Below are 25,599 nucleotides of genomic sequence, written 5' to 3' on the forward strand. Positions count from 1 at the left end.
ACCTGCTAAGAGTTATTCACTACACGTACCATTGATTTTGTTGATATGTAAAGTCCATTTTAGAAAGTTGGATGTTTACAGCTCCATCACATGATGCAACTGGAAAAGTCTGTCTTTGTTTTAATTATCTTTTACTCAGCTTTTCTTTCCCTTGTCGTTTATCTCTAGTAGTCAAGTGGAACATGTGATTATTCTTCAGCAGCGAAATGAGAAAACAATTAACACAGTTGTTGTAAATCAGAAAGAAAATGTAAAGCTCATTGTATTTCACACTCCGACACACTGGTAGACTGGCAGACAGGAGGTTGACTTTTTATAGGTGGAATTAGAAAAGCTTGACTGCATTTCTTCTGTCTGAACTGAATGTGGTGTTTTACTTTATATATATACGTCTGGGGAGTTTTTATATTATAACATTTTTTTGCTTCACAGAGTTTTGACCAGATTTAGTTTTGATTTTTCATAGTTTAGAAGCACTTTGAAAGTTTTCGGTGGAACAGTGATGCATCAGTAAGGGATTTTAGTGCAACACACAGTGTTTTGCCCAAAGGCTGAAGAAATGTAGCTGCTAAGGGAGGCGGGGACACAATTTTTTCTTCATCCCTCCTCAGGCTTTGCATATATGTCTGTCTCCTCTTCTCTCCCCCTCCCTTCCCCCATTCATCTTATTCCCTTTTCCCGCCATCCTAACCCATTCTTTATGCCTGTGACGCAGAGTGTGTGTGTGTCCATGAGCACCTCTCCGTGGGTGTGGGTGTCTCCCTGCCACTGTGATTAATCGGCGCTTTTGAACCCTGCCAGACTAGAGGGGCGTGTTTAAGCCAATCTCTAATGGCTCATCTCTCCTTGGGCGATCCACTCCGCTTCACCTGCACCACCTTCATCCAGGGGTCACGCCACACACACACACACAGACATAAATACATGCACACATTCACTCTTTGCTTAATTGAGAGGGGAGGGGGTGTCTTAATCTAATCCAGTCGTGTCTGCGGGGAGTAGAGCCTGAAGGTGATGGGCTCAACCCTCCTCCCAGTGCTCGCACCCGCTAAGAGGCTTTCACTGAATGTCGCCATACTGTGTTTAACATTATGGGTGAAGCCTCTCTTTGGTTAATGTTAATCCAAATCATCCACTAAGTTATGTAGGAAATTGATTAATTATAAAATGACAAAATAATTAAAGCAATATAATGTGATCTAGCATTAGTATTTGTGAAAAGAGTCATAAAGACACGCACACACTCGCCTATTTGTTACTCTTCTTTAAAGATTTTTTGCACACTAAAATAATTATTGCCTGCAATTGAAAATGAAATATACGCTCACCAGGGAGAGGCAGTGAAAAGCTCGTAAAAGCTGCAGAGATAATATGTGTACATATGAGATGAAAATACTTCCTCCGAGTCTTTAATCCTTTTTCAGTTTTTCTCCTTTTATGGGCTTACAGGAAAAAAAAGAGGGTCAGGCATGGTCGTGTCTGAGAGATGATGAAAGTAATTGACAGAAGATGAAGGAAAGAAGGAATAGTGAAGATGTGACGAGGTCCAGATGAGGAGATCAGAGCTGGAGTTGTTAGACGCCTCACATCTTCTATATATGCGTGTCTCCTCTTTTTTGTCTTTGTGCCACAAAACAAAAGGAACTCCCCCACGAATGCATAGATGAACGTTAAGATACACACAAATAGCCTGGACATTTAGCAGCTTGATTAACATGAGGAGAGTGATCCGCTGTAATCAGGCTTGGAGCATCGCGTCTGGCGGCAGCAAGCCTTTTCACACCCCGTGAATGCAGCCTTCCCTGTACACACAATGGCGCCAATTTAAATGCAAATCCTGACATTCCCATCACTCAGCCTCGCGATGGCTGCTTCACCAAAAGCCCCGCCGCATCGGGCCTGATCTAAATGAGGCACGATCTGCACAACTGTACATGTTATCAGTGTGCTCAAGTGTGTAGGAGAAAAAAGTGCAGGGAAAATGCTGTGATGAATAATGGGCGAGACAGCCAGAGAGTATCCGCATGACAGAAGTGCTGGTTATGGATGCGAGGTCTTGGCGAACTGATATGATGCAGAGATTGTGAACTGCCCTTTTATTTAAGATTGGGTATTCCTTCTTCCTCATGCCTTGTCTTGTCCAATTTGCTGTAGCATATGAAATGTGTATGACAGCCACCATATGTGTTTTGTACATGTTGCTGAATATGCAAGAAAGCAGTTGGTAGCCACCTGCACACATGCTGCTCACAGATATTCCTGTTTCTATGTAGCTTGACTTGAAGCTCAGTATTTTGGTCAAACCTCAGCGCAACGCTTCTCGTCTAATCGATGTTTTGTATTCAGGCACTTGATTGGCCCCTCCTGTCAGGGCCTGCATATAGAGGTTTGTGGCTCATGATCCACAAAGCTAAAAAGAACAATAAAGGAGGATAAACAGTGATGATGCTTCAGACTATCTTTAGTTTAGGTGAGCTGTGATCAGTTTAGTGTTTTCCTGTATTTGACTAGCATTTGTGCAAGCATTTAGCTTGGTTGAACATTTGGAAACGTCCATACTTGACAGCAGTTTTGTTTCACTACGCCTCTATTAATCCTCTTTCCCTCGATCTGAATGGAGGATTTAGTATCTTGTTAAACTGTTGGAGTAGGAGTTTTCCTCTCAGTTCATCTCATATCGATTTCCCTGGCTGTAAAATGCACAAAGCCAAGCCATAAAAGCCAATATGCTACAGCGAGGCTCGTGTAGATTCAACAGAGGCGAGATGGCATGCAGATCCCCCCCACATGTCTGGGAAGAACTGTAAAAAACCCCCAAAAAAAACAAGCCCAGAACACATAATTAACATAGAACTCATTAAAATAAGAGCTAAGTTTGGGACTCCTTGCCAAACACCAATGCTGGCCACCATTTTGTTGTACCACCAACCACCATACATCAAAGATGGTGTGAGGAGACCAGCTGGATTATGTAATTAGGGTAAACAAGTCTCAAGCTGTGGGGTGGGTGGAAAGGGACAATAATGGCTGTGCATAAGTACACAACCCTAATTAAATTCCTCTCCCCATGTCACACATTTGCCGACCAAACATAATGCCATTTTATTAGCCAACTGAGACGCGTGTGTTCAAAAAGAAGTTTTTGAGGAGCAGATTTCAGAAAGTGTCATATTTTTCGTCAGCTGATCTGTTGGTGTTGAATAAAACTTCCCTTTGTGTCCTCGGAGAGGGCCCTCACAAGTGAAAAATCTATCTCATGATTAAAGAGCCTTGGGTAAAAATAAGTAGCCTGCTGCAGCAACAAATGATCTGTCACTGGAATTGAGTGCCGATATTTTCACTGATGTTGTAATTGAGAATGGATGAGGCTGTCTTGGCGGTAAAGAGCCATAGAGACTGTAAGAGGCTTGGGAAATAGAGAATCATTAAAGCAAACCTCCCCTGTGGACCCTCAGTACACCTCTACCCTTTTGCCACTTAATTTCCTCACCAAAATAGGTTGGACTCAATACTGTTTAAATCAAGAGCCTTAATAGTAGTAATGCTAATAAGGCTAAAGCTAGTAGAGAAGTCCCAGAGTAGGGCCTATTAACATTTCTGCAACTGCATGGCGGCGCTCAGAGCTGTGAGCAAAGGGAACGCTGCAGGCATCACAGGGGCACAGAAACCTCCCCGGGGGGACAGCGTGGCTCTTTTCTCTGTTCCCCGGGGGGAAATACATCAAATCCAGTCTCTGCTGTATATGGTGGCTTCTTCTTTTTTTCTTCTTCTTCTTCTTTTTTTTTAAAAAGGAAAAACTTCACAAGGCCAAACTTCAAAGCATTTTCTTTGGTGTTGCCTTGTCTCTTTCTCTTTGTGAACTGCTTGGGGTTTTCTTTGTGCAATCTCTTCCTGTCTCTCAGTCACTCTCTCTCAGACTTTATGTTTGTTGAAGTCTGACATGTTTGTTGCTGCCACCTGACAGGGAGGAATAATAATAACATTGCGCATCATCTCACTCCTATTGCAAGGGATTGCCAGCAGAGTCCTTCTCACAGACCTGCAAATGTAACATCCAAATCACAGATTGCCACTTTGCTTGGTGTCCTGCACCCTTTCCCTATTCGCCTTCGTTGCTCACTTCTCTTTGCCTCCTCCTCACTCTGTCCTCTGCTTCACTTTTCCCCTCATTAGTTAGAGGCTCTCACCTCAGTTGGCTTCTCTCAAAGTCTTTCCCCCGGCTGACTAATTCTTCTCTCAGACAAATCTATCTGAGTCACCCTCCATTTACCTCGTCCGTCTTCCTTGTCCTAACCCTCCTCTCCTCTCTCGTCTTGCAGAGGGTATCCAGATGACCCCATCGAGGCCGAGCTGATCGACGAGCGCCACCCTTACATCCATGGCATGTATTCGGCGCCGCTCGCTCAGCCCGAGAGGGGCAGTATGGCGAGTCTGGACCGCATGGGTGGCCGGCGCTCGCCTTCCATCGACAGCATTCGCAAGGACCCACGCTGGCGTGACCCTGATCTCCCAGAGGTCATCGCCATGCTCGGCCACCCCATCGATCCGGTCAAGTCCAACGCGGCGGCCTACCTGCAGCACCTGTGCTACGAAAATGACAAGATCAAGAAGGACGTGCGTCAGCTGAAGGGAATCCCCGTTCTGGTGGGGCTTCTGGATCACCCCAAGTCTGAAGTCCACCGCAAAGCTTGTGGCGCCTTGCGTAACATATCTTATGGGAAGGACAATGACAACAAAGTGGCCATCAAGAACTGTGACGGCATCCCAGGCCTCATCCGCCTGCTGAGGAAGACCAATGACATGGAGGTCCGAGAACTCATCACTGGTAAGATGACCATTCCCATATGGGATTATAAATTAGACATTTTAAAGCTTGCTCACGTTGTGAGTTGGCAGAAGTTAGAAAACATGGGATGATGTTCACGTCTCAGCTGGTGAATTCCACTAAGCTTTGAATGAGGTAGAGCTGTGAAGCTCATGAATTAACATGGCCGACCTCGTTGTTATGAAGGTGGAAGTCATGTCAATGAAAGTATACACACATTATCTTGTGGCAACTTTATTTATGGTAATGGCCTCAAAATGCATTATATTGTTGGCCACATTCGCCCATTCACAAACACTCACACATTAATGACATTGGCTGCCAAGTGAGACTCTTGACTTCCAGTAGGTCAGTTGATTTCAGTATTTTATCCAAGGTCACTTAAAAGTATAGACTGGATGAGATGGGGGACTGAAACACGAACCACCCACTCAACTGACTGAACCACATTCTTGTTTCATAAGTCACTCTAATTTCTGCGCGTACAAATGGGCTTTAATTTTTCCCACAATCTCATGTGTCAGTCTCAGAAATATTACCATTAATGCTCTGTCTTCAGTTGTCACCGCACTCAATTCTATTGCAAGTTTTCAATAAGAATACTTTATGAATACTCACATTCAAGACAGTGTGTCATGTGGGGTGAAATTATTTTAAATTAGTCCTGCGGATATGTCTGATTGCATTCCTCCCGCAAGCCATCATTTACAATCACCCTGCCACAAGTGAGGGGATTCTCGTACTAAAACCACCTGCACGCCACTGTTGCTGTTCGAGCCTGTTGGCTGCCGAACGGTGGGATTTCTCTTCCTGTCTGTTTAATTAGTCTCAACTCTCTTTCACATCCTGAAGAGCTGCTTTGAAGCCTCTAAGCTGATATGATAGTACCTTAGTATGCCAGTCCTTTCCAATCACCGGCTGCATACCTTCCTTCACTCATACATTCTGTTCTGTTTGCTGCCATACTCTCATTTTCTCCATAGTAATGCAGGGCTGAGTGTCGTGGTACATTAAGAAGCAGACTTTTGAATGTTTTCCTCACAGCTGCATTCACCTCGTAGACCCTGGACATTATGGGATACGTTGGTGTCCCTGGCATGCTTGTTTAATTAGCACTGAATTGTGTAACTCACGACATGCCAGGAAAGCAGCGATAACAAAACATTCTATACTGGATTTAATCATTCTGTTTTTTCCACAAAAGACAAGCTTTTTTCTGTGAATTGTCTTGAAAAGGCTCGCCTTACAATTTATTTAAAATAACATGTTAATGAGCAAATGAGTCACTCTGAGAGACTTATTCGGGTTACGGAGAGCTCAGCTGTTCCTCACCACAGCACTACAAAGAGAGAGAGAGATGAAACATGTATGGATGCTTTATAGAGAAGTAGAACGCATATAAACATTGATCTTTGCAGAGAAAGCTATAAGCTTCACCGGCTAATGAAATAAGTTTTAATTCCTTTAAGAGGAGCTATCGATTCAGACTCTGCCATACGGTTTCATCTCCTTGACCTGGTAAATGTCAAGCGGGGAATACAGTTGTGCGTCCGTGTGTTCAGATAATCCCAAACACAATTGGCTTGACCTGACACACTTTTGCTGATATGCACACTCTGGCATCGGAGAAGGGCCTTTTGTTTTCACTCTGCACATGTGAAAGCAGAGAAGCAATTTAAAGTGTGTTGCTTGACCTTTCTGAAGTTACTGCCCAGTGAAAATACAATACGCACACACAACTCCGACACATGGAATGTGTTACCTTCTGTGTAATTTGATGGTTTTGCGACCGTCGGTTTTTCTATCCGGACGTCTTGTTGTGAATATGTGTGAGGCAGTGGATTGGCAAAATATATTGCGATTGACAGCTTCAGTTTTGATCCACTGGCAGTGATACAGGTTCTTAAATACCTCAAGCATGTCGCACTGGTGTGTGTTTGTGTGTGTATCGTGTGTGCGCCAGTGTGTGTTCCCTTTGCTGTGACAGAGATGTTGCAGTGAGCGATGACTGTGCCGCAGCAGAAATGATTGCCTTTACAGCACCGTGTTGCTCCCTATCGGAGCTAAAAATAACCCTGCACCACAAGACAAGGAGGACAGAATGGAGGGACCCCCACCCACCCCCACCCCCCTCCCCCCGCACTCATTATCCAACCCTGGCTCAATCTAATTCTTTCACTCCTTCATTCATTATCTACACTCTTGTTGATTTTCTCTCTATAGCTGACTTTCGCCTCTGTTTCCAGCTTCAGGTTCGCACTGCCAGTGAAAACAGGCCAGTTCACAATGCAAGCTCAGCTTACACCCTCAGCCTGCGTGGCTGGAATTGGCTGTGCTTTTCTACAATTAAATATAATTGTGGGGTTTTAAAAATAGGCCCCTTTTCTTAGTCCAGGAGTTTGCTGTTGGAGTTTTTGCGCCGTCCCTGTAAAACCACATCGAGCTCACTGATGACGTGGAAGGAACCGAGTGGTTTTTATTTTCCAACACACAAGACAGAAACAGACAGACCAGTCGTTTATATTTTTAGAGCTTTGTACCATTCAGAGTAATTCTATTTTCCCTCCCGGTAGGCTCTGGGCTGTTTATGCCCTCCAGCTATTCCCACTCTGGAAATGTTGATTATTAAGCGGATTTGTCTCCCACTTTCCCTGCAGGAAATGTCTGGGTTCTGTCGGCTGACAGATAGGCAGGTGCTCGCTGCACGCCTGTGTCGCTTGCATAAGAAAATGCATGTATAGGGCACGTTGGCTGGGGTTCTGATTGGAAGAGAGATAAAGTTAAGTCTAGACATGCATTGTATTTATGTTTTCACCAAATACAAGTAATACCTTTTTTTAATGCTGCATTTAAAAGCACCTAATGGTGACTTTACCTTTCTTGTGTGCAGCACATTCTTGCCGGTTTAGAATTCTGTTACATGGTCATTGACACACACATTCGCACACTTGTACACAAATGGCAATGACTATCATGCAACCTGTGGTTCACTGACTTGCCCAATTACATAAGCTGAGTTTACTTGGTCAGAATGATGTTCATGAGATTTGAGCACGGTTCTGATTCATAACCAGTTTCCAATGTCGCTATCCATCAGAACCGTATGCCTTAGACATTTATTGATTCTTCAAACGATTCCTTCTCCTCATGTGGATTATTTTCAGGGCTGTGCAGCGTGAGATCACACACATATTGTTCAATTTGATTTGTGGATCAATCCCATATTGTTTTGCACTGTGGAGTGTCCAATTTATGTCATTCCCACGTTATCCAACATGTAGCTTTAATCCAAAGCCCACTGGTATTGAAAATGGATTTATTAGCTAGAATAATTAAGGTAGTTGTGTTTCTCTTTTAGTTGTTTTTTTGTTTTTTTATGGTAGAGCATGAGACTCACAATCTCAGGGGAGTGGGTTCGTGTCCCACGCCGGGCGCCACCTTCCCGTGGGCTCACCACCTGCAGGAAGGTTCTTAAATGGTGCGATGTGATCTGGGTGACGGTGCTCAGACTGTCACCCCCGCGACCCGGAAACGGATAAGCGGAAGAAAATGAATGAATGAATGAATGAATGAATGAATGAATGAATGAAATGATCTACTTGTTCAGAGTCGGATCAGGAAGAGATGAGCGTGATGTGACAGCGTTGACGCCTGGATCTACTGTATATGTTGTACTTTACTGCTGTTTTTTTCAAAACACCGTGTTTGAATGTGTTTATTTCATATATTAGACACAAAGCCCCAGACAGTGGGAAACAGCAAGGACTGTGATTGGGTTGCACCACCAGGGTTGCAACAGACTTAATTATTTTAATTCAACTTTCCTAAACATGCATTGATAAGTACAAATGTGCTTTGCTATTCGTTTTGAGATCTTTTTTGGGAAATCGTAATAGTGTTGTTATTTTATTTAGATCTTCACCTCCTCCTGTTAATCTTTTTCTCTTCGGCTAATAATTGCTCCATTATCTTCAGCGCCGGGTTGCTGACTTTTCCTTTAATCACATCAGAGTTTCTGGCTGAAAGCAGCTGCCTGCTGCTGATGCTGCCGGTTGTAAATAGGCCGAGGAGAGTGTTGGAAGTGAATCAAAGCAATGAGCTGAAAGACACTGAAACTCTTTGTAGTGCTGCGGGTAAACACTAAACCAGGTAACGATTATCTGCACATTGGCCACAAGTTGTTGTTTCCAGTCATTTCATCTATTGTTAAGATCAATTTAACTGTATATTTATACAGCCACTCAAGCTGCTCTTACACACACACACACACACACACACACACACACACACACACACACACACACACACACACACACACACACACACACACACACACACACACACACACACACACACACACGCACACTGTGCAAAAATACATTTATACCCCCGTAAAGTTTCTTCTTCTTCTTTTTTTTTTTTTAAACTTAATTAGTTTTGGAGTCATGATAAAACTTGACATGTCACTGCGGTGGAAATGTAGTTGTAATTAATAGCATGAATTAGTAACGGCTGCGTCCCATTTAGGTGTCCCACTTGTTAAGCTTTGAGATTTTACTTGCTGGTTCGCCTGATTGGCTTAATGATGGTGGCACTTTACATTTTTTTTTTTTTTTTTTAATAGTTTTTAATTATGCTTGGGCTGTTTTTGTCATGTTAATTCCAAGTGGCCACCATGAAAAGGGGCTATGGATACAGGTAACGACAGGAATGACGATTACACAGCTGACATTTGTCATTATGGAGAAGGGAGTTCATTACACTCAGAGCTGCTCGCAAAACTGGGACGGCAGACAGGCCCCTTTCTCATAAATAACCACTCAGCGGCTGACAGTGTTGGACAGTGAAGGACACTGAAGGACAGTAATTACTCTTCTGTGCTGTATTCAAGTCAAACCACCAGAGTACACACTTTTAACTTGTCACTACGGTCCCTCATTTGTTTATATTATATGTCTGTATTCAGTCTTTATTTCAGACAGGCCTTGAATTCCACTTAACGTGGACTTGTAGAGATGTTAGCAGAGTTTTACATAAATAGAAAAGATCACAATTTTAGATGACATGAACTCCAAACCATTAAGCTTTTCCAGTGATTTTATCTACCTGCAAAGCACTTCACATTGTTTGCACAATGGAGGGCGGGCAAGGCGCCCAGTCCATCCACTGGATTGGTGCTTTGCTCAAGGACACCGACACATGGGCAGGTAGAAGATCAAACCTGCAACCTTCCACTCTACCAACATATGTTTGGGACTTGATAAAAAATGTTATTGTGAGCCCACGTGACTACAATCTGACAAAGGCTGAAAGCAAGTCGTTATCAGAGCATATAACCACTGCAGCGCTCTTCATGTCGCGCCGATCGATGACTGTCCAGTCAGGATGACCAGTAGACTGAACGGTATCTGTCATGATCAAGGTTACTGACACATGATCTGTAGTGAGGCGACAGTTTTGGCTGAGCACGCCGACCACAGCCCAACTTCAACCGTTCTAACATGTGTTCCCGGGATGTGTTTTTATGTAAGACACATGTGTACGCATACACATACTGTAAGTAACACTCATGAACATTGAGCTTATGTGGTAAAATATCTGGATTGGGAGCTGCCTTCTCCATGATTCATCACACAGCATTCTCTGTGTGTGAGTGTACATGTGTTTTTGCATGTGTATTTATTCACCCTTTCCACATTCACTATCTGCTCTCTACAAACACACACACACACATACGTACATGTAAACTGCCAATTTTGATTTTTCTCATGCTTGTGGACCTTTGCCCCTAAATAGAGTCCCTCATTGATTTCTTCATCCACTTCCGGGGGTTTTCCTGTCTTCTCAACAGTGCCTCTCTCCTTCTTTACCACTGAGAGTGTGATGGATGGCGTAAGGGTGATGTGGAGTAAAGAGGAGGGAGAGGAACAGTAATGGGCAGAACTAAGTTAATAGCCCTGCATGAAGAGCAACATGCCTGCCAGTAATGCCTGGAAAATTGAATTAGCCTCTGCTCCAGCTCCGGTCTCCTTCCCAGTGCTCGTCCCAGTCCGTGCAGCCTTCACGTCCCAGGAATCACAGTGTCAAACATGCGGGGGTCATGTGGTTACAGCTTACAACTTTCCTCCCATGTCATCATTTGCATTGGCAGACGTGTGCACACTGTTTGGATCCCAGCAGCTCTTGTGTTTTTGGCAGTGAGCGATGGAAGAGGCAGGTCATATTGTATGTTTTTCGTACCTTGCGGCTGGATTGGATGCAGAACAAAGGAAACGGGCAAATCTCAGGAAAACCCAAACATAGTGAAAGGTTCTTGCAGGCAGAGATTGGAGATAACAATGTTTTTCATAATAAACCTTTCCTGCACATTTTCCTGTTTATGGAAACCAAGGCATCAACATATCTGGGGATATGTTCGTAGGTGAATGGTTTCTGTTTGCAGGGATTTACGTCCATGGATATTTTACAACTAGCTCCACACAGTTATTTTATGACAAGCAGCTTCTTTTCTAGTCAACTCAACCAGACTGTTTTCCAATTCAGAACTTTTCTCAGCAGATAAACAGCATTAGTAAACCAGAGAGGAGAAGCATTTTTTGTATCTTGAAAGGAATTTGACTCGGTTATGAAGAGGTCACGGTGAAGTCTTGGAATCCTTCAGTTTATTACATCCCTGCTGGGAACCCTGAATCCATTAGATAACAAACTTGAAAGAAATACGACTTCTATATCTTTGAGATCATATTTCACTATATGAACCACTGGCTCATTTTTTGTGACACATGAACGCAAATACAAGAAACTCAGTGAGAAGTGTTTCACTTGGTTGGAGTGCACATTCGAGCTGAAGGCAAGTGTTCAGATTAAGAGAAACCAGGATTTGTTTTTAACTCGCCAATAAATTCTCATCAACAATATGGACGGGAGTTATGTCAGTGTGACGGTTAGTAACCACTGTGGGTTCGTCACTGGTATCAGCCATTAAAAAAACATTTTCTCTGTAGATCCCTGTCCCAGACTCTGATTGAATTGTGTCCGGGAGGCCATCCTGTGTGAATGTGGAGGCACAATAACAGGGTGTGTTGTTAATTCAGCTTCATTTCAACTGACAAAGTTTGCTCAATGTGATGTCAGTGATGAATGCAATCACATATTCAGATTGCAGGGTGACAACAATCTAGTTGATGCTTCCAAGCAGCGCAACACAATCAACATCTGCTTCATTGAGTTTTAGATGGCGAAAGGCTCAAGGCCCAACTGTTATCCCTCCAGGTGCGGAAACATTTCATGTCCACACAGAAAGGCAATGGTCTACTATTGAAGCTGCTTGTTGTGAGGTGACAAAGACAAACCAGGACACTACCATAGCACGATTGGTGCAGGATAAAAGAGCTCTCTGTTTTTTCATGAAAGTGCACTATAACCAAAAGTTCTTATTGCAGAGACACTTTTCTTTCTCCAGGGTTTCATAAACTCACCGCCTCAGCTTGAAAAATCAACAGTCTTCTGAGACGCTGATCGTGATTTAGGTTCAAAATCTCTGCAGCGTTTTATAGAGTTTCATTCTCCACTGACAGGGACGCGTCAGCGTGAAGCTGCTGTTCAAACAGCTTTCAAGCAGAATTTAAAACAAACAATTCTGCTGTGTTCAGCCAACAGCAGCATTTCAGAGTATTGAATCACTGACAGAATTTGGCTAAAATAGATGCAAATTGACTGTTTGTCACATCCACAGTGCCTCGGCGTCATGTACTGATTCAGTAATCAACCAACGTGCTTGGCTGTCATTTATCTTATATAGTTTGCCTCTGCACTTTCTCTGCTGACAACACAGAGTTTAAAGGCCATGGATGTTTGACAGACGACATCCCTTGCTAAAACAAACTGCGCTTGTGTTTTTTTTCTTTTCTTTTTTCTTTGTGGTGTGAAGACGAGTGTAGTCGCGGTAAACATGGCCGCGATTCTTCCTAAAGCAGGCGGCAATGACATCAAGCCTGAACACCGCGACAGATGTACATATCAGGCGAAAGGGGAGCCTCTGACATCACAACTGCACGGCGTCTGCCTTGAGACAGCGGGACGTCAACATGCCCCAGCGCCGGCGAGCTGACGGAGGGCAGCAAATGGACTGAACCTGATCCAGAGTCGCTGGCCCGAAACAGTGGCGGGACGCAGGATGGAGATCGTCACTTCCACGGCACTCTGTCATCTCAAATAACATTCTGTCAGTGGGCTGTATGCTTGTCGTTCTTGATGGATCACAGCTACAGCAGAGACATGCCTTTTCCTCCCCTCTGGCATATGTGATCAGTGCAGAGCTGAATTATTCCCCCGTCCGGAGCTGCGCTTCACCTGCAAGTCTGGAGGTGATTGTGAAAACCCGAGGCGACAACGTTTCCTTGGCATTATTTACGGGATCATGTTGGCAGAAAAGGTTCAGGTAGCTTTATCCTACTCTGAAGCACTCGGGTTTATCCGAGCCATTGTGTGTTTCTGTAAATTGTATTTCTGCTCCTGTGCTGTCCGAGCAAGCACCGGCAAGATGGATGCCGGTGTCCTTTTATATTTTATAAACACAAATACTTTTTCCAGCTAAAGTGGATATGGGCTGTTTAACCTACTTCATAATAAAACCAAAACACCACCATTCAACACGCATGACTTTCAGGCATTACACACCATTAATCTCATAGTGAGACGTTCACAGTATCCTTGAATGTTAAAATTAACAGAAATGTTATTAGTTTTTGGTATTCTGCCCTTTTTAACTGCTGCACTGTCACTGGAGTTGTTTTTAATCTCACTGTACCTGTACAGTACCTGACAATAAAAGGCAAAACAAACCAACACAGACTAAACTACTAAATATTTCCATTACATAAGCCAAAGAGACGACAGTTGGAGGTTTTTCATTGTCTTTCTCAGGCTGCCATCGCTCATCATGGGTTGACTGCACGTCGAATGTTACCTGTCACGAGTGACGCCGATGCTAATGACACGGCAGAGGAGGTGATCAAGCCGTCAGCCCGGCGGACAGGCGTGAACGTTAGCTGGCTGTCATCTCGGAGGCGTGCACCGCACACGCACACGCACACGCACACGCACATTCCTTTTTAACTGGATTCACGCCTGGATGCCGATACGTCGACTCGAGTACTCTCGCGTTTGGGTTTAAGTGGCTCAACCTGTGGAAAAGACGGAGTGGGGAAAATGATGCATCGGGGAAGGAACGCTGGCGAGAGGTAAAGATGTGTAAAATGAATAGAAAATCCAACATGTCGCAATGAAAAAGGTCTCTTGATATGAACTAAAAGAAGAGGAAAGTGGCAAGTAAAGACATTTATCCCATCCTGTCGACTTTTCTTTGTTGGATTTCACTATGTTGTCTCATTCAAAGACTCACAAGCTCGAACTCTCAGGAGTGTTTATCTTAACTCCTGTGCTTCAGAAAATATTCAGATGCAACTTCCTGTGTTGTTTGCACACATCGGGTTTACTGATATATGGCACAGAGCGAGAGTTTAATGTGAAACTTTGGTGGATACCAGAACATGTCACCAGATAAATGTAGGTTAATTGTGTTTTTTTCTGTAAAAAACAAAATATTATGAACAGAAAATGTGGTTTACATGCAGAACTGTTTTAAATAGTTGTCCTTTGATAGTCAGCAGTAATGTTTCATTGAGTCGACATTCTTATTTTGGACTTCAAGCACCTATAGGTGCATCTAGTAACGTTTCCAACGGTACTCGGAGCCATCGAAAACTTTTTAAAAACCCTCTGGCTCCACCCAATTGGGGTTAATGCAACTTTTCTGAAATGCTGACACTGCACATGTGCACTTGTAGTAAATAGTTCTACACGTGCGCAAGAAGGATGAATTCTTACTGTTGAAAGTGGTGTTTGCTCTTCACGCCAGAATTTCACAGCGCTTCTTGAATAAAGTGTACATTCACTACACCATCATCTGGATTATATGAAGACACTTTTTCTTCTTCCAAACAACCAACACTGAGTGGATCAAATCAATGAAGAAGGACCTTTTAAAGGGACTTCAGTCTTTACGGTGACTGTTCTCTGCGTGCAGACATAGGTGGTTTTTATGACATAAAAACATGAAAACTACATAGATGTCAGCATTTCTGCCGTTTCTATGTAAACGGATGTTGTTTTCAAAACGTTGCCGGCTAAACGCAAAGCTTTTCTTAGACAAAAACGCAAAACTGATGCTTTTTCTCTTGAAACATTGTTGTGTAAATGGGGCCTTGTTATTATTATTGTTCAGTTTGTAGGGAAACCTTAATTCAGGTTGACTTTGTCGTCTTTGTCTAGCATCATGGTACATGTAATTTAACCCCAGCTTCTGTTGCATTGACAACATAATGATCATATTGGCATCGTCGTGAACGAACTACAGCTTTTATCTGTCACTTTGGCCTTGTTTTATTATGAACATACAGCATTGTAATGTTATAGAGAGGGGACGTGGTGGGCAAGAGGCTGGAGGAGCAAATTTGCGACCAGACTGCTGACTTGGCACAAATCAAACATCTACACACAGAAACAGACACACTCGTGTGTTGAGAAATGGGCTCGTCTGGCTGGACTCTGATAATCAATAAACACATAAAGAAAACATTTAGATAACACTTGTGTAAAATCTTCAATCAGACCTTCAATTATATTACAAGATGAACATCTATAAGGTTAAATAACATCTCAGCTTTTTTTGGTGCAAGTTTAATGTACCGTGACAGTGCTTGTGGGAAAAGAAAAAAAAAAAATCAATACTGTATTCGTAATGGTATGAAATTTACAGTGTGCGCACAAAAAGCACAAAAATTAAACCAGCCTCCATTCATCAATGTAATTAACTCAGCTTTGTTTGTTTAGAGCTTATGGGGACTTTGTTTATTCAAAATTAGCCTGTCAGGCAATATTTACTCTCAGGAGGGTTTCTTGTTCCCAACAATGTATGATGGGAATCAAACCTCGGTTCAGGTCGGATGATTGTACAAGACGTGGGCATAAGAATGGAGTTCAGCTTATTAATATGCTATGACTACGACAAGCCCTCCTTCTATACTGCCTTAAGTGTGTTTGGTGCTGCAGTGTGAACACAACACTATTCTTTAACCGTCTCAGTGTTGTCACATGAAACGTTGTCATGTAAACAGGGTCTAAGTCAACAAATTTCAGGAGGGACTTACAGACATTGGTGATGAAAATAAACAGTTGTGAGTCGCAGCTGAGCAAGTAAGAGTCAAAAGAAAGGTTGTTGATATTTGGACGAAGCGCAAATTTTGTATTCCAAGTATTGAGTTTAAAACAGTAAAGCTGAATGTCTTCATACTAGTTTTTATTTCCATGCTTTGGAAACGCTACACATTTTATCCTAAATCAAAACATGAAGAAGAGTGTATGATTTCTTCTAAATAATTGTTTATTTTTATTTTTAATAACTGAAAATTAAGAAGAAAATAATATCTGGCTGTTCAAAGTGCCAGTGTTTGCATTTGTCTTTACAAATTTCCGTGAAATACTTAGCTAATATTTAATCGTATAACCACTGTTTGTGAAAACTGTGTCACATCTGTGTTGTAAGGTTTGAACCAACCTGTGAACATCAGTTGAAACAGTGAAACTCTTTTTGATGGAGTTTCCTGAAGTGTCCCGTCAGGTTCGGTCTGGGGATTGGGCTGGCCACTGCATAACTTTCATTTTGCTGGTCTGGAACCAACATGCTGCTCGCTCACTGGAGTGTTTGTCTTGTTGTCTGGTTGAAACACACATTTCACAGGCATTTCCTCTTCTGCATTAAGCAACACGACCTCTTCTTTGTGTTTTGATATATGTAAACTGAGCCACGATCTCTGATATATAGGCTCATCGCCACAGTAAGAGAATCATCCCGTCTCATGATGCTTCCGCCGCCGTGCCTCAGTGTCTTCAGAGTGTGCTGTGGCTTGACTTCAGTGTTTGGAGGTCGACCTCAAAAGAGCAGTCTTACTTTCATCAGCCCTGAAAATGTTTCTCCACTACTCTTCAGTCCATGTGTTCTTTGGCAAATTGCATCCTCTTCAGCACATCTTTTTCAGACCATCTTTGATCGCCCTGGAGCTGATCGTTGGCTGATTCTTTGCCGTTCTGGCTATTCTTCGATCTACTGAAATGGCAGTCTTCTTTTTATTCCACGTCTCTGGTTTTGATTTCCATTTTAAAGCACTGCAGAGCATTTTAGCCGAGCAGCCGTCATTTTCTGCACTTCTACATACCTTCCCCGATCCAATCAATGTTTTGATCAAAGAACACTGTTCTTCTGAACACCGTCTGGAACAGTCCATTTTTCTCAGGTTTTCACAGAGAAATGAATAAACATGTTCTGGCTCCATCTTTGAATGAAACCTGTTTATGCTTTTTTTGTTATTAGTTTTCAATGACTCTACTACGTCTACTGGTAAATTATTTGTCGTGCAGGAATATAATTTCTACCAAATCAATGATTGATCTGGTTAATCATGTAGAACTGCTATTATGTTCAGCACAACTGCACATTAACATCACATGCCAAGTGCATGTATTTAAATCATGTTATCGTCGTTGAGCCCTACTCTTGATGCTCTTTGCACAGAGATGCGCATGCTGGTTTTCCTCTCAGCGTTAGACTGCAGTCGAGACGCTGCACACAGTGGAGATTTTAAGTGGCTGAGTGTGGAGTCACACCACAGCTAAAGCCCCTAATATTTTCCCAGTTAGATAGTGTTGGCCTGCCAGTGTTGGCCTGCCAGTGTCTGACGCACGAGATGGTTTGGTGTTTGCACCCTGGTAGATGCTTCAGATTTTGTAGAGATGTGTTGAGAAAACGATCATTAATCTAATGAAAATTGAGCTAAAATATTATAACAGCACAATACTTGGATTAGTCTAATGAGTTTCTTTCAAAATTATTGGCAAAAAAACCTCCCGTTTTCTCCAGATGTAACCACACCAGAAGCACCAGAGTTATTTTTAGCTCGGGATTGTCCGCAGAGACGTTTTTTTTCCCCCCCCTCTCGTGTGTGCAGAGAGCATGATTTAACAGGGGAAATATTGACCATCTGGAAAATGTACAGAAACGTTTTTAAAGAACGGGACCAGGGAGCATGACAGTTTCACTGCCCTGCTAATGGCCTGTTATTGTGGAGAAAGAAGAACTCTCACTCAGTGGGTGCCTGCCGATCTGTGCTCACGACTATTGATGCATTTGTATGTCCGAAAGGCCCGATGTGTCTTTGAGCACTGCCGCCTGAGTGAGTGTGTTTAATCTTAACGCTCCTGCTCCCAGCTGTTATTACTTTGGATCGGAGAGGGGAGGCATGCCGTGAGGCATGCAGAGTTTTTGCGAGAGGTGAAAAGGACAGGTGCGTGCCGGTTTTGTAAAACAAAAAAAACAAAAAAAAGTTAATAAAGAGGAGAGAGTTTGTTATTGTAGTTTGGTTCACTGATTCCAGCCATTTATCGAGTCACTGCTTATGGTGAGAAGCAAGGTGTTTTTAAAAAATCATGCAGAAAACAATAAATACTGGCTGATGGAGTAGTGGTTAGTACTGAAGCCTCGCTGTAAGAAATCTCAAGATGGTGCGGAGATTGTTTGATCTGTGCATGTAATTTAACTCTAGTTTCCTCCAACAGTTAAAAAAAAGAAGTAGGGGGTTTGAAGCGACAATTAATTAATGTGGAAGTGTGTATGATTAGTCTGTCTCTGTGTGTTAGCCCTGTGATGCACTGGCTGTTCATCCATAGTCAGCCGGGACTGACTGGAGCCCCTCTGACTTTGAATTGGACACTTTTTATTTATTTTTTACTGTATTTATGGACCTCTGTATGTTATGCATCATCATCTCACAGCGAAGTGGTTTTGAAAGTGCTGACTGATGTTGCCTTTCTCTGTGTGTTTGTCTTAAAGATGCTTGTCGAGTCCAGGTAATCAGTGAAGCTACTATGAGTTTGTGATGAATGATCGTTTGTCTATATGTGTTTGCCCTGTGACGGCAGACACTTATAGAACAATGATCACAGCCAACCTTGACATTCACACTCAGCTGGAATAACACGGTCTCCACTGTCTTGCTGCCTTCAGATGAATAGACAGTTCTGGATGATGGATGAATGGATGTACGAATGTGCCTATAGAATACAGATGCTGAAGGTTTCTTCTCTATTGAAATGTATAAAGTAACGCAGTGCAAGTTTGGTTGATTCATTCATGCATCGCAAACATGAATGAGGAATTGCTAAGAGCTGAAAAATAAATTGTCAATATGTCAACAAACGTAGGCAATAGAAAACAAATAAGACTGAGTTGTAGCTGTGAGCATAGCTGACTGGTTTCATGGAAATGTTTTACCCTCCGTATTGTAATCCATTCCTCCATCAATCATTCATACCAGTTTATCAAACTTAGGGGTGCAGCAGGCTGGAGATGATCCCGGCTAACAATGTGCGAAGGCAGGCTCACACAGCTCGCACTGATAATATCTCATTCAAATGCTTTGCCGCGCCTACATATGATTTGAATTTGACATTAAAGTGCTGTGGTGGTTTGTGAGCCCTGCTTTAGTTATTGGGGCAAATAACTTCTTGATACGTTTTTCAGATGAAAATGTCAAAGAAAGTTCTAGGAAAGGCAGAAAAGAAGCGAAAGGAAACCGCAGAAACGTGTCAGACATTGACTTCATTGTGTTTCCTCTCTCTGTACATATGATTTCGGTTGAACATGTTTGCTCTCCTCAAGCCGGAGGCTGCCCCGCCCCACAGCTCCCATGCATCTGAATGAAAGCCCATCTGAAGCTGATGTTTTAAGAGAGCATTTTATTTTCGTTGGGTTGGCTTGCCTGACTCTGCTGCCAGAAAAAAAAAAAGAAAAATCCTTCCTCTCTGCTTTGTCTGGCTGTCTCTCTTTTACAAAAACCTCCGGATGCACATACCGAGCTCAATTTACCTTTTTCTGCAGAAATATATTACAGGCCGGCTGTTTCAGAGGAGTGCTGCCTCAAATAAACTCTCTTTCCTCCTGCCTGGATTGTTTGGTAAAACAGATGGGATTCATACACACTCTTTTGTTGTTTGTGTGGTCAGAACATCCAAGGTGGTTCGTTCAGACTGAACCGATAGACACGAGATTGATAAAATATGAATGCAGGTTCAGTAATTAGGGCTGCATGGTCGAGTTGTCGGGGAATCGCTGTGTAAAGTTTTGCTAAAAAAGTACGTTTCAGTTGATTGCTGACTAAGTTGCTCGGGGATGTGAGTGTCTTTCACTTTGTATTCGCTCCAGGAAAGAATTGGAACCTGTCCGGGGTGTACTGTGCCATCACCCACAGTCAGCGGGGATCCAGCACCCCACCACCCTCATCTGGATAATGGTTCAGTTATTTTAGTATGCTCTCAGCAGTGCTTGTCACAAGAGCTGTAGTTGTGAACTGATAGGAGCCACATAAGATTGCGGTGACCTCTCTGTTGCAAAACACACATTTTGAGAATATTGTAGGAGTACCACACAGCTGCTGTAAACTCCTCATTGATTACAACATCAATTAAGATCTCAAGGGACAATAATATCAGTGTTTCAGAGATTTCTTTTCTTTAATATTTAATACTGGCAAGCTGGTTACTGACTGGCAAACGTACAATCAATATTTGTTGTTGCTTTAGAAATCTGAGTTATTGGCCAGAAAAATTTGATTTTTATTGCAATTCCTAGTTCTGTACTGAATTCTTTTTTATGTGCATTAAACCTTCACTTCTCTATATTCTCCCTTTTTTATTTTTATCCTTCAACTTTTGCTTCTCTTGTTCACTTAATACATTCAGATTCTGTTTTCACTTCTTTAATTTCTTCTTTATTGAAATGATCCAGCTTTTGAACACTTTCTCATGGTCTTGTTGGTCCAAAAACCTTCTTTTCAAAGTTTATTCCCCCAAATCCAGCTTTTCCTTGATTTTCCTCCATTTGAATACCGGATCATAGGAGCTACATTCAGAATCTGCTGTGTCTTTGTGAGCTGGACTGGCTCCGCCACACATGCCCATCTTGGGAAGAGGAGGAAGTGCTTCCTCTCGTGGTGCCATGTGCCAGAGCAGAGCTGCCTAATTGTGGGTGGAGTCAAAGGGAGGGCCTACCTTGATTGGGATTGGCTAAACCCCAGATGACACTCTATAGGGTTTGATTTCTGATTGGCTGGTTGGAGCAACACACTTTTTCAAAACTGAAACAAGCCAAGGAGAGAGAGGACAGACTGTCTTCACTTCTGGGGCGTCATTCTAGGCATGAGAAAAAACAGTTGCAATTTAATTTAGCATAAAATGACCCCTTAAATGTAAAACTGCCCTCTTTCCTCTCACCTCATAATTCTTTCCAACCTCCTCCTCTGCGTTCTAACCTTCTTCTTAGTACAATTCTTTACATTTTCTCCTTCTTGTGTTTTCCGCAGGAACTCTGTGGAATCTGTCGTCCTACGAACCCCTAAAGATGGTGATCATCAACCACGGCCTGCAGACCATGACTAACGAGGTCATCATCCCCCACTCGGGCTGGGAACACGAGCCCAATGAAGACTCCAAGCCGCGCGACGCCGAGTGGACCACGGTGTTTAAAAACACCTCAGGCTGCCTCAGGTAGGGTTTAACCTGAAGTGATTCCACCTCAAGTTCTCACTCTACTGTTGCTTGGATGTTGACGATGGTTAGAAATGAATCCAATAAGAGAAAACATCAATGACGTTGTTACTTGAAACAATTTGAATTAAAGTCATTTGTAAATGCTTTAGTAAAAACTTTTGATAAATGCTCTTAGCAGCCAATAACACATTTTATAAATAAATAAGACAAATAGAAAATAGTTTCACATCGAGATCACAGCGTCTCTAGGTAGATCATGTCAAATGAACCCTTGGCTGGTTCGCACTATGAGCAGCAGCCGTCATTCCAAACAGGCTGATCTCCAAGTGCTTGAGTTAAGTGTGCTTTGAATTGCTCCATTGGAGTGACATATGCCACTTAGTTTTCTTAATAAGAGTACATGTTAGTGTGTTTTTCACTTTCTAAAGATAAGTAGTGTCAAGCTGCTCTGGTTTTGCAAGGAGACATATGTCCAACTTCCCATTTTGCTTTTTTCGGGCATTCCTGCTGAGGATTACAGCCGTCCGATATCTCCTCAGTGCAGTGGCGGGCAGGTGCATGACAATTAGAATTTGATATAGCCTGCAAAATCTTTTCTTCAGGACAAAACCAGCTTCAGAAACAAGAAAACAGGATGCTTAAAGGAATAATCTAACACACCCAGACTCTTGATTGACTGGAACAAAGCACATTTGTTTTTAACTTCTAGCAGAAAAGGACAGGTGTGTTGTATATGAGCGGGCTCGCTGACACGAGGTCAGGGTCACGTTTAAGCTCCTCTGGTGGTAAAAGATCCAGGATACAGCAGATGCTTTGGTGTCTCCTCTCCTGGACTGTATTTGTATGTATGTGAAGTATGCTGGATGTCTGTCTGCAGTGGGATTTCCGGGGGCAACTTTGATCTGTTAGTTAAGGAAAACACAAAATTATTTATGGCATACTCCACGCTTGGAGCTCTCCTTGAGCACGTAGAGTATGATCTCACTTCAACAGAGAATTATTCCCTTCCTTTGTTTGTGGAAAGAGTTTTTGTGTAGTTCTGTGTCCCCGTGATCACCCCTTGTCATTGTCATTGAATCCTAGTAACTGATTCAGCCCCACTCTGACCACACTGTTACCTAATTAGCAACGTTAGCTTCAAACTAAACAAGTTCCAATTAAATAAGTACACAAATGAAGTTAGTGTCGAGCTCGTTAGGGCTCTTTGTGATGGTAAATTGAATCAACAGTTCAAACATAGTGCAGCGTTACAATAACCCAGTATGTTCAATGAACCGTTTTGAATTGTATTCCTTGTGTGGGATGAAAAAGATGCAAACATTGTCTTCAGATGCTGAGAGAAACTTTCAAATGGAAATAATTTAACCTTTTTGTACGAGCTGAAACAGGAATGACTCTGCTTTGACTGTTTTCAATGACTGCAGCAGAAGCTTTGAGCTCTGAGGTCACACATCCAAACGGTGTTAACTTCTCCATTTCCACATCCACATACTTCACCGCTAAAGTGGCGTGACTCACGCGGACATTCTGCCGACCCTTTCTGCTCCATTTGTTTTAAAAATGAAGGTTTGCTACTGCTCCACACACACACACACACACACACACACACACACACACACACACACACACACACACACACACACACACACACACCGTCAAGGCGTCTATTCTCTCTGCAAAGCCGTTTCTGCACATTTCTCACTGCTCATAGAACTCAGCTGCAAGGCTATTGTTTTGCTTGAACCCACTGGTCCGGAGGGAACGGCTGCATTACTTCAATTTGACCTAAAAAGCGTTGTAGGCACTTGGGTGGTTTTGTTTTGTGAAAGTTTGGATGTCCGCACTGAGACACCAAAAGTTACTTTCTGGCAGTAAAAACCAGAACTGCATTTGTTTTCACATCGCCATGTGATGTTAACTGGACAAGTCTGTCGAAACAGTATTAATGTTATCAGCAGTGTCACAATGCATTCTGATAATGTGAAAAAGGTAATATGTTATCTTTTTTGAATTTCTGAAAATATTTAGCCTTCATACAGACTCACACAAGCCTATTATTAGTAAAACAATAATCAGTTAGTCTATGTCTTCCCACTCTGACCTTGGTTTTATGGTGTGTATAATTGGCGTGCGTTACTGGTTGTAATTTACTTGTAAATCAAACGTTTGACACACTTTGCTGCTCATTAAGTGACTCTTGAGAACCCAAACGTTTGTTATTCAACTAATTGGTCATTTTCCATTGTTTTTATTGACTAAATAGTCGACATCTATGTTCTCCATTATATCCTGACCAACCAGCCAACTATTGCAGGACACATATGAAATAAAGCTAAATACACAAAATAAATACTTAATCTTCTAAAAATATGTTAGGGAGACATATAGAACAAGATGCTTGGAAATCTGCATGTTGACGTCTTGTCATTCGCACCTGACTGTAAGTGGATGTATAACATTCAATGCTATAGAGGAAGGATTTGTTGAATATCTTCTTCAGAAAATCTTAAGGTTTACTTTTAATTAAATTAACAAATGCACTCTTTTTAGTTTGTGCAACAACAAAAACATCCTAGCAGAAGAGCTGGAAGTGAAAATGAATGTAGTTGTAGTGTCATGCAAAAATGTTGAGAAACAGCCGTGGAGCGTCCTTTTTTTAAAGGCTGTTATCAAGTCAGGATGACAACTTGAGTGCAGCGATCTTGAGTTCCTGTTATTAACTTCCAAGTAGCTTTCCTCTCTCCATGCGTCTCCTCTCTTCTACCTTCCCCGCTGAATCTGCCTCTTTGGCTGTGCCGCAGTGACAGACTGTAGTACAGTGTGAAAGACAGAGAATGTGTGTGTGTGTGTGTGTGTGTGTGTGTGTGTGTGTGTGTGTGTGTGTGTGTGTGTGTGTGTGTGTTATCGCGCTGTGTGCCCGGCTGCGCTGCCTTCACCCGGGCCAGCCAGCCAAGCCTGTCTAGACTATAATCCAGATCTCCTCCTGCACCAGGCAGCACAGCGAGCTGGTAGACATCCATGACAACACACCATCCAAATCCAGCACACACAAAAAGTACCAGAATGTATTTCACACATTATTGCACTGGATTAGATGCTTTGCACGTAGTTTTCACTACCAGATAATGTGAGATCTTGATGATAGTTTGAGGACATTTTCTGCTGAATTGAAGAGCAGCATTAATAAACCAAGAGGGAATAAATGAAATAAAACTCAGATACAGCTGAGGAAAGTCAGGGAGAAGCATGTACCTTTTACTTCTTCATTTATCTGTCATGTGTGTTGGGGGGATTATAACCAGGGTGTTGTCCACGCATCCCCTGATGTTCTGAATTATCTTTATAAATCTCAACTGATGCCACACAGACATTTGTTTTGACACCAAGCAGTATATTTTGGTTTCATTCACTGTATAGCGTGAAAACAATATTTCATAATATGAATTCATCATTTATAGATAGATATGGGCACATCTTACTCCTTTTGGAATACAGACATGATTATTAAGATGAGGATGATGATGATGATGTTTTTTCCCCCCTCATTTTTTGCCTTTTTACATATTACAGACAAATGACAATTTACTTTATCAGGCTGAAATCCCCCCCCCCCTCCCCCCCCCCCCCCCCCCCCAAATAACAAATTTTTTTCTCCTAAAATGTAGCTGGAAGATGGTTTGCTAGGGAGTATATCTTCCTCCACTCCCACCTCTGGTCCTAAAGCCTGCTTCCCCACCCATCACTCTTTGTTTTGTTTTTTTTCACAGATTGGACATTAATGCTACAAATCTAATCTCACACATATCACCAAAATCTCGCATTCATCCGTCGCTCTTTTGACCCTTAACGCAGACCACCGCTGACAAGGATGTGTCTCCATGGCAACAGTAACTAATCCCGCAGTTGCCTGGACGCAGGGTTTGTGCTGATGTCGGGGAGAATATGTTTACTCACGCCGGCGGAGACAGCTTACACCTCAATAAAGCTGGGAGTCGTTTTATTATAGCAGCCGTCGCTGTCGATAGCAGCCTGCTTATATAATGTTTTTGCTCAAAAGCAAACTTTGTGTGTATGTGTGTGTTGCAGAACGTGGGGGTGGGGATCTGAATTAGACC

General features: G+C 42.5%; 1 protein-coding gene across 19 annotated transcripts in view; it reads left to right on the forward strand.

Moving 5' to 3' along the window:
- The window catches only part of arvcfb (ARVCF delta catenin family member b), a 258,481-nt gene that overhangs the window by 180,398 nt on the left and 52,484 nt on the right, over window positions 1-25,599 (forward strand). For all 19 annotated transcript variants that reach the window (XM_080467630.1, XM_080467642.1, XM_080467641.1 and 16 more), the window contains 2 exons: window positions 4,320-4,825; window positions 21,298-21,481. In XM_080467630.1, the coding sequence (XP_080323756.1) occupies window positions 4,320-4,825; window positions 21,298-21,481 (690 nt within the window). The remainder of the gene's footprint in view (window positions 1-4,319; window positions 4,826-21,297; window positions 21,482-25,599) is intronic.

Source organism: Lipophrys pholis, assembly GCF_963383615.2.
Source record: "Lipophrys pholis genome assembly, chromosome: 7".
In the NCBI taxonomy this organism is placed as follows: Eukaryota; Metazoa; Chordata; class Actinopteri; order Blenniiformes; family Blenniidae; genus Lipophrys; species Lipophrys pholis.